The following is a 10,696-nucleotide window of genomic DNA, read 5'->3' as shown; positions in this document are numbered from 1 at the left end:
TAAGTAATCAAAACCAGAAATTTTCTACTGAATTTTCAGGACAGCATAAAAAGTAGCTTCATGCCACTGAAAATATGGCCTGGCACTTTTATTTTTATTTTTTTGAGTCGAGTTCACACTCTGTCGCCCAGGCTAGAGAGCAGTAGGCACAATCATGACTTACTTCAGCTTCAACTTCTTAGGCTCAGGTAATCCTTTCACTTCGGCCTCTCCAGTGGCTAGGACTACAGGAATGCACTGCCATGTTCAGCTACTTTTTAACTTTTTTTTGTAGAGATGAGGTCTATGTTGCCCAGACTGGTCTCCTGGGTTCATGCAATCCTCCCACCTCGACCTCCCAAAGTGTTGAGATTACAGGTGTGAGTTAATGTGTCCAGCCCTCTGGTCTGGCATTTTAAAAACCTAGTTTCAGATAATTAAAAATATATATCACATTTAGTGGAAAATTGATAAATATTTTTTCCTCTTCTTTAGAGAGTTCTTAAATGTGTCCTAAAAAAACATTAATTTAGACTTAAAAATGTACTTTATTTTTAATATAAATTTGAGAGAGAAGGAGGGAGAGAGGGAGAGAGAGAGGGAGAGGAGATTCACCTCCCCTAGGTAGGGAAGGGGGCCAAAAGCTGGGAAACATGGTCAGACCATAGCAAGGCAATGGCCAAAAACTTTTTAAGAGCTTCCACATAGCAAATATTAGGCTGACAGTCTATAGATCCCCTTATTACATTAACAACTACAACAGCAATTTGAATGAGAATTTGAGTCGCAGTGTGAAGAGTATAAAATATTTTCATATGGTGGCTCAAATACACAATAGAATAAAATTTTAAGGTGTGAATAAAATGCAGTCACTGAACATATGTGGAAAAGATATTTAATTGTAAAATAGAAAAGTAGGCCAGAGTACAGTTTTAAGGGTAATTGCTTTTTTATACAGTATAGATAATCTAGAGAGGTTTTAGGGTTAAACATTTTCATAAAGCAATAAAACACTGAAAAATAAAGCAAGAAAAGGGGCTAAAAGGTGTTTTACCAAAAAAAAAAAAAAAAAAACAGTCTGTCAGTGTTTAATGTCCATACATTGTGGAATTCAACAATACTGTGGTGAGAGGAAGTCACAGTACAGACATTGAACTTTCACAGGGAAAAGTAAAATTACATTAGACATATCTATAGCATCACTGTAGTACAAAAGGTTCATGTTCTACATACAAAAGCAACTTTTTTCCATAAGAATAATTTCCTTGGGGGAAATAAGTCCATGAAATATTTCAGAAACCCATATGAACTGAGTTTTCCAAAAACATTATCTTAAAATCCAGTGCCTTAAAGTGCTTTCATGTGGAAATCATGATGGAAGGCACAGAATACAGTTTCACGTCCCCACTATGAAATTTTCAAAAAAGCATAGATTTTGCAGTTTACAAATTCAAATTATCTTGTAAGCCGCTCCTTCCAAGAACATTGTCATTCCAATAAAACCAGCTGCTAGCTCACTTAGTTTCAATGACCTATAGAGTGAAAGGGCTTTTTTCTTCTGCTAACTTTCATCATTTTTGTGGGAAAAATACCTATGCAAGTGATGCATTCTGAAATTATAAAACATGCTGAATATGTACAAACAGAAAGTTTAAAAAATATTTGCCTCATATACATGTAAATCTACTTGGGTATAGCTGAAATTGAACAAATATAAAAGTTTTGCTTTCTAAAAAATGTTTTCAGAGAATCTGAGACAACTTAAAGCTGTACAAAGATTTCCTGGGAGAAATCTTCTCTTCATATAGAAGTTTATACCTACAGGAGTAATTCCAGCATTAGTCTACCATAATTATTAAACAACATTTGGTCTAATCAACAACGATCACCCTTAAAACTGTTCTGTTTCTGAGAAATTATGGTTCATACTAAAATCAAAAAGAATTCACAAAAACAGTGGCTTATTGTGTTTGTGGATCTCTTCAACAATCTTTATCAACTCATTTGGAACTGTAAAAAAAAAACAAAAACTATTTACAGAATTCAGTTTTAAATACATTTCACAACTTCTAAAGTTTTATGTTACAAGAAGTCAGAGCTCATGGCTTAAGTCCAATTAGCAATCTGTAGTCTCTTTTATTATCCTGTATTCCCATGACTGTACCTTTATTGCGTACAGTTCAAGATTGTATTCTTTCTTGACCAAAAGTTAAATCAAACTACATGTTCATTCCAATTAAACAGCTTCTTTACTAGTCTGAAGACGAGTCATAGCTTCTAATTTCTGTCTGTAGGCCTCTGCTTCCTGTTCTTTCTTTAAAAGCTGTTGTCGATATTTTTGTGCTTCTCGATTTGCTTCATCCAGCTGTTTCTGAAGAGCTTCTCTCTCCTAATTTAACAAAAAAAGGGTTCTTTTCAATTTTTGCAAAAATACATTTTTGATACATATAAGCATGCATCCTGCAAATTAAAAAATTAAGTAGTTACAAGTAGCCACCTATTGAAATTTCCCAGACACCTTGCCTTTTCAACCAATTCACTAACAATTAAATCCTTAATTTTGTACTCCACACTGTGAGATACAGGTTAGTTTCTGATCTGTAATTTTCTCAAGGAAATTATTTTATTAGAAATAAGACTAACACATAACTCAAATTGGGTACCTGTACTTTTATATGTACTACAACAAACTTGGAAAAACATTTAAGAAGGAAATATACAACCATATCTCTTCATCCCTATCTGTGATACTTTTATCTAAAGTCAGTCACTATAAAACAGTATTTACTGAGCAATCACTATATGACTAAAAAAATGACTTCCAACAACAAACTTCTTAGATAGATATGAAGCCCATGTTACAGATAAGAAAATGATGCTCAGAGATGATGTAGCATTCCCAAGGTCACACAGTAAGGAGTCAGGTTTATAGGATTCTAATATTACTGTTTTTAAAACTATCTTCCTCTACAATGGCAAGCAAGATACCTCAACTTTAAAATGAAGAGTGCTGGCCATTGCCAGACCACTGCCACCATTGCCTTACTAGACTCTGGTGTGACCATTTGCTTTTTGAGCTATGGCTGTCGCCATGTTTCCTGGTTTTTGTCGCTTTTTCTACCTTGAGGAGGTGAATCTCCTCTTTCTCTCTCTCTCTAATTTACTTTCTAAATTATCTATATTTGGAATGAAGAGTGCTGATTAAATTTAGTATTTCCTAACTTATACTATTTACAAACCAAAGTATATTCTCTACTGTGCTCCACTGAACTACGCAGGAATAAAATACATGAATTAAACCCAATACAAGGAGAGCTGAAACACAAATCCATTCCAATAAAAAAAGGTATTCTTTCTCCTCCTCTTCACTCTTCCCTATTCTGTTAAGTCAGGAAGAACATTTCAAAGAACCCTTCCCACACCTCTTGAGCAAGCACATGGACAAAAGCTCAACCTGCACAGGTTCCAGATCAAGGATGGTTTCCATTGTCTTAGGCACAATGCAGCCTCATCATGGACACCCAGGATGTCTTAGCGGGGCAGGAGCCAGGGTAGAACTACCACAAGAAAGGCCAGGTTCACAACAGACAAGACACTCGGCCAGAGGAAACTGAAGTTACGGGGTTGGCAGCCTGCAGGGGAAGGACACTCTGAGTCTCTTCCTGTATGTCCACTGACTCCTTGACTCCTGCGCTTGTGAACACCAGAGGACTGCCTCCCCTTCACTATTTGCAGCGTCTACAAGGAGGAGCATATCCCCCCTGCCTTCCTGCGATCCCGCTTCCCTTCCCCACACCGGGAGTGAAGACAGATTCAACATTTATTTTTCTCACAGATCTACTAGATGTGAGAGTGATTGATTATGCAAGCGGTCTCCAAATCTTCCAATTATAAAAAACGTTCAAGTTGAATAAAGGAATGCCCCTTACTGCCAACTTAAGCGATGCCCAAGCCCTACCCTCTGCCTCCCTAACACCCCAGCCACTCTCTTACCCTAACTCTGGGCAAGATGAAAACATAGCACCAAGTTGGAAAGGTAAGTAATCAATGCCAGTACCCTGGCCAAGAATTATGCAGGCCTTTGAGGACATCAATAGACAAGGCGGGCGTGCGGGGTAGGGAGTGCTGGGCAGACTAGATGCTGCTTCCTCAAGAGCTAGACCCCAACTCCGGCAGGAGCACTCACAGCCTGCCTATGTGTTTTAAAATGTTACACGTGCGTGAGAAATAGAATCCTTTAGAAGTCAAAGTTTGGAATATGGGTAAAAAGTTGCCTTGATTTAGTAGGAAATATTGGAGATTAACCCCAAGGTATCTTCTAGTATTCGTTATTTATTAAGATTTAGCATCAGAAAAGATTCACAATTATTGCAGAAGATGAAAGCAAACTGAGTGAGGTAGACTAACAGTGAAATCCTATTTTTCTTACTGCATATTTTAGTTTCAAGAAGTGGAATATATCTGAATAGAAATGATAGCTTCCTTCTGCCTATTGGGCCAAATAAAATACTCATTTTCACTGCATTTTCTGATTAATTCTGTAATATCTGAAAAACCAAGATTATTAGCACTGCATTCTGAATACATTTAATCATCAAGACGAAAGCATGATAAGCGTTATAAATTTGTAAGAGTATTACTGTATTTTTGCCATTTCATTTTTTTATTTTTTAAGAAATGGTCTTGCTCGGTCTCCCATGCTGGAGCACAGTGGCTTGATCATAGCTCACTGTAACCTCAAACTCCCAGGCTCAAGTGATCCTCTCCCCTCAACGTACTGAGTAGCTAGGACTACAGGCACACAACACCATGTCCAGCTAATTTTTTTATTTTATGTAGAGACAGGATCTCATTATGTTGCCCAGGCTGGTCTCGAACTTCTGGCGTCAAGTGATCCTCCCACCTCAGCCTCCCGAAGTGCTTGAATTACAGGTGTGAGTCACTGCACCTGGCCCTCATTCTTCTAAGCAACAAAATTCTCTGAAAAGTGGAAAATATAACTTCTTATTTTATTCAGAGATTGTTTCCAAATGTATATTTCAAGTGTTTACTGAACATAAAGTACATGGAAGATACATCCTTAATGCAAACAGTAATTTGGTTGTTTCACACATGAATAGTGCAACAGACTGACATTTGGAATTTAAATTTAAATGGAAATGATAATCAATGGCAAAGTAAAGGTACTCCCTGAATTCACATAACTAAGTAATAGAAAAAATCAGTTACTCCTAATGCCACTCATTGTATTTCTTCTCTCCCACATGTACAAATATTAATTTCAATTCAGAATAGTCTAATGTTATTTATGGAAGAAATCTGTAAATAACATACTTCCTCTAAAAATATTTTTAATGCAGTAATATTGAGATGATAAAATTATATACATTGTTGCAATTCTATGTTAGTCATATCTTTCCCTCCAAAAACCTATTTTTAATATTGCATTAATGCAGATGTAAAAGTCACAGCATTTACAATATATTTTCTATAATTTAAGCTAATTGTTCCAGAGATTATTGCTCATTGGAAAACTCTGTAAACATAAATTCTTAGCACCTTCTTTACAGATAGTCACTCTGGTATTTGGAGAGACACAGAGAAAACCCAAACATATTAGATTTTGTATAATGAATTAATTTTTAAATTTCTTTAGAGCAGAGTTCTCAGCCTCAGCATTATTGATACTTTGAACTACATAATTCTTTTTTTGTTTTTTTAGTGAGAAATCAAGATTTATTGAGAGGGCCGAGAAGTTCCCACAGCTGGAAGGGACCCGAAGGGGTTGCCCCCATAATTCATTTTTGTGGATGGCTGTCCTGCACATTGTAGGATGTCTACTTGGCCTTTATTCATTAAATGCCCGTGTAATGCCACTAGTCATGACAACTAAAAATATCTCCAGACATTGCCAGATGTTCACTGGAGTCAAAATCACCCCAGCTGAGAGCCACTGCTTTAGAGAAACCTTTCAAAATAATGGCCAACCTGTCACTTAAGAGTATAAAAGTCTCTTCACAAGATAATTCCACTGGTTATCTAAGAAAATAAATTCAAAAGAATAACTTTGTGTAGTACAATGACTACCTGGTTTGATGAAAACATTGTTGATCATCTCTTCATTCTATATCTCCAGCCTACCTCTACCTTCTATACTCAATTGTATGCTTCAAAGTTTCTTTGTAATAGCCATGAGAGGTCATGAAACCTTGGCTTGAACATTTCCAGTGATGGAGAATAAAATCTCTGTTAACAAAAAGCTCTAATTACTACAAACAAAATAAAACAAACAGACAAAAAACACTATGCTTTTACTGAACTAAAACTCAGTCTCCTTAAAGTTTCATCTCGTTGGTCCTAATTAATTATATACCTCAACTCATATTTTTCTGTTATTTGCAATTCTCTCTGGTCTCTCAAAGACTGTGAGAGAGGAATCAGGTTGAACTTTGAGAGAAACAGCAATGCTCACTGGACGTAAATAAAGTTATAGGCTGCACATTTGTTGTTTAAAAATGTAATTTGTTGAGTTGAATAAGCTTATGTTTAATAAAAATTCAAGCAATTTAAAAATGTTTTATTAGTTAAAGCAAAGTATATGACAAAATTGTTTTCAACTTATAAGTCTAAAAAAGATCATCCGAACATATCAGAAAAAGACAGTAGATAGTAGTAAATAATAAGTATGATTTACACTGTTCAATAGAATAAATCACTAGTTTCTGAGTAAGAACTTTAGCATCCTGCATATCATTTAAGTTCTAGAGAAATAAAGAACCATCAATAATGAAAGTCATAATTTTACCAAATATTCTGGCGAAACCATAAATTGATTCTTTTAAACTCAATAATATATTATTAGTGATTGTGATCAAAGATGTACCAGTCCTGTATTTAAATGAGTTTGGAGAGGGTATTTTCTAATTGTCTTTAGTAGTTAGAAGTATGTTGCCTTTTAGTAATTTCTTTTTTCCTTTTACTCCTGACAAGCTGTGACTTGGTGACTCTTTTTTTTTTTTGAGTCCGGAGTCTCACTCTTTTGCCCAAGCTGGAGTGCAGTGGCACACTCTCAGCCACTGCAGCTTTGACCCGTTGGGCTCAGGTGATCCTTCCACTTCAGCCTTCTAAGTAGCTGGAACTACAGGCGCACACCACCATGCCCAGCTAATTTTTTTTTTTAATTTATTGTAGAGATGAGGTTTCACCAAGTTGCCCAGGCTGGTCTGGAGTCTGTGGGCTCAGGTAATCCTCTCACCTTGGCTTCTCAAAGTGCTGGGATTATAGATAGGCGTGAGCCACCGCACCAGGCTGACTTAGTGACTTTTTAAAAAATCTCAGATGGACATGGTGGCTCATACCTGCAATCCTAACACTTTGAGAGGCTGAAGCAGGAGAATTGCTTGAGCCTAGGAGTTTGTGACCAGCCTAAACAACATAACAAGACCTCATCTCTACCAAAAAAAAAAAAAAAAATAGCTGGTGGCATATGCCTGTAGTCCCAGCTACTCAGGATGTTCACTTGAACCTTGAGTCCAGGAGTTTGAGACTGCAGTGAGCTGTGATCACATTACCGTACTGTACTCAAGGCTGGATGACAAAGCAAGATCTTGTCTCAAATAACAAACAAAAACTTCTCTTTTTGTTTAATAATGAGAGAGGGTCTCACTATGTTGTGCAGGCTGGTCTTGAACTCTTGGCTTCAAGCAATGTTTCTGCCTTGGCATCCCAGAATGCTGGGATTACAGTGGTGAGCCATTGCACTTGGTAAAAAAATCTTCTCTTTTCTATAGTAACAAGAACTTTGACCAAAAAAAATTTGCAAATAGTCACCACATTTACTATATACCTACATCAGAAATTATAAATAACACATAATGAGTATGATGACTTATTACATTCTCATAAAACCCTAATATAGCAATATTATTCTAAATTTTAATTTGGAATACAATAAATCTGAAACTCAGAGAAAAAGATACTTTGCCTCAAAGCTAATGGGGCAAGAGGCGGGATCCAAATGCAACTCATACAATTCCAAGTTAAATGCTCTTTAAACTGCAGGTATTCTTTCAAGGCTATTCACGAATAACACTGTTTTCATTTGATATAAGTTACTATCAAATTTGGGGAACACAATTTTATTTACAGTCAGGTAAGAAAAAATCCTGTGTGGCAACAATGGTTTGGTTACACCTACAAACTAGTTTATACTTACTGGTTTTCCTTGGGAGAAGGGAAAAAAGCTTAATCCTATCCATAGCTATGTCTAAATTCATTTACGTTCCTTAAAATACTTAAATGTAAAATAAGCAGTTATGTACCGCTTTTTAAAAAATAACCCATTTGACAAACGTCAAGTTTCTTTAAGAGGATCCTCTAGCCCAATTAGGCACATGCATTTCATTTTTAAAACAAAAAAATGTTTATTGAGTATATAGTGGTATTTCCTGTAGTGACTTGTGAGACTGGTGTGCATAAGTTTAATAGAAAATAAAGGATGGAGTGCAAGAACCAAAGACATTACAATGTTATTGGTTGACAGACTTTGGTACAAACAAATTCTTCACTCACTCATTCATTCATTCAATATTTATTTATTGAGGGCTTGCTATATGAATAAGGCAAAAAAAAATTAAACAAAATGAAAACACTATGCACTTTCATTCTGAATCAAAACAATAATGTCAATAATAAATATAAAAGACCAAAAAAAAAAAAAAAGAAAAACCAATTGAATTTATTTTGGATGACTGGAGCAAAACACACCGGGTAAAAGACTCCTTACTTCTATTTCTGCAGATTCCACCCGGTTTTCAATTATTTCGATACATTGTCTCTTAGCTGGAGGTTCTTCACTTATAACAGTTTCTTCAGCGATGTCCGTTGCTGGTACTGTCAATACTAACATGAAAAAATGTATGCATTACTTCATTTTCGGAGGATTTTAGTAGATATAAAACTAGTCTTGACAATGTTGATGCCACTCATCTAAAATAAATGTATTCTAAAACAGTAATTCCCAAATATTGAATTGCTTTTTATAAGGATATCCATATGTCTTTTTCTCCTTCTTGCTTCTAAGTTTTACTTGAAGTATTTATTTATTTTTTTAAAAACTGTATAGATAACATATTCATTCTGTCACTAAAAACATCAAAATATTTAACAAGCATATTTTGAGAGGTCCTGTCCACTCTTCTTACACAAATAATCATTTTATTAAGTTCTTATGCAATGTTCTTACATTAATTTCTATAAAAACAAAGGTAGTGTGCACCTATTACATACATCAAGCATACATACCATATATAATACATATATTGTTCTGAGCTGGGCTCGGTGGCTCAGCCTGTAATCCCGCGCCTTTGGGAGGCTGAGGTGAGTGCATTGCCTGAGCCCGCGGGTTCGAGACGCGCCTGGGCAACTTGGCGAGACCTCATCTCTTCAATAAATCAAACACTAGCTGGGTGTGGTAGCGCGCGCCTGTAGTTCCAGCTACTTGGAAGGCTGAGGCAGAAGGATCGCCGGAGCCCAGCAGGTCGAGGCTGCGGTGGCTGGGAGTGGCCACTGCACTCCAGTCTGGGCGACAGAGTGAGACTCCAACTCAAAAAAAAAAGAAATATTGTTCTGCATCTGCTTTTTCATTCCAAATATTCAGAGTATTTTACATCAGTACGTAGAGCACTTCCTTTCATTTAGCTGTAAGATATTCCACTACGTGGCTATACAATTATGAACACTGCCTGTGCATGAACTTTGCTAGTTTTTCCTATTTGGTCATTAGACTATGTCTCAATTTTTAGTAGTTCTTTATATAAAGATAGCTTTGCACAACTGTATAAGACCACAAAAATGACGGTACAAGTTGAAATCATGCAAAGCAATCTTAATAATCAACAGGAAAAATCATAATAGTTCCATGGTCTTTAAAATTTTTTGTGACAACATGAAAACTCACTTACTGTCAGTTACAAATGTAAATAAAAGTTTAAAAATAGAAAAATTAATATTATTCAGTACAATGTAAGTTAAAACATTAGAAACACTGAGAATTAAAACTGTATTTCTTTTTATTCATATCACTAGTATTTCTAAATTAACTCATGAGAATTGAGAGTTTGATCTGTTTCATTAGACTGTATGGTCTCTATATTCGTATGTTAACTAAACATTTTTAAATTAGGGAAGCTTTAAAAATTAGGGCTCTCTCATTGCTCTTCTTTTCCAGAGTTTTCCTTATTTGTCATCTTCTCTCTCCCCATATCATCATAACCTTTAAAATCCATTTGGGTAGTTACAGAAAAAAGTATTCATCTTTTTTTAGGAGCTGAATGGTGCCCTCATTTCCCAAATTCATATATTGAAGTCCAACCCTCAGTACTTCAAAATATGACTCTCCTAGGAAGTGGGGCCCTTAAAGATGTAATTAAGGTCAAATGAGATGGGTCCGAATCCAATATGACTGGTGTCCTCATAAGAGAGATTAGGACACAAGCACACACAAACTGAGGTCAATATGTGAGAACACAGTCAGAAAGTGGCCATTTGCGAGCAGTCTCAGAAGAAACTAAATCTGCCAACACCTCGATCTTGGACTTCTAGCCTTAAGAGCTATAATAAAATATATTTTTGTATTTTTTATTTTTTGAGTTGGAGTCTCACGCTATCGCCCAGGCTGCAGTAAGATAGCACGCTCATGGCCACCCCAGCGTGGACC

General features: G+C 36.0%; 1 protein-coding gene across 5 annotated transcripts in view; it reads right to left on the bottom strand.

The window, feature by feature from the left end:
• Positions 1-811: 811 nt before the first annotated feature.
• GABPB1 (GA binding protein transcription factor beta subunit 1) overlaps positions 812-10,696 on the bottom strand; it is a 67,457-nt gene continuing 57,572 nt past the window's right edge. For 4 of the 5 annotated variants that reach the window (XM_008058399.2, XM_008058398.2, XM_021712501.1 and 1 more), the window contains 2 exons: positions 8,765-8,880; positions 812-2,368 (listed from right to left, as the gene is read on the bottom strand). In XM_008058399.2, the coding sequence (XP_008056590.2) occupies positions 2,216-2,368; positions 8,765-8,880 (269 nt within the window). In that variant the 3' untranslated portion in view covers positions 812-2,215. Of the gene's footprint in view, positions 2,369-8,553; positions 8,881-10,696 lie in introns of those variants that run through there. The other variant, XM_021712502.1, reaches the window with a different exon arrangement.

This window comes from Carlito syrichta, unplaced genomic scaffold (genome assembly GCF_000164805.1).
Source record: "Carlito syrichta isolate Samal-C Ts95f unplaced genomic scaffold, Tarsius_syrichta-2.0.1 Scaffold303328, whole genome shotgun sequence".
NCBI classification, from domain to species: domain Eukaryota; kingdom Metazoa; phylum Chordata; class Mammalia; order Primates; family Tarsiidae; genus Carlito; species Carlito syrichta.
Note: the sequence above shows the minus strand (reverse complement) of the source record. Positions and strands in the feature narration are given on the sequence as shown.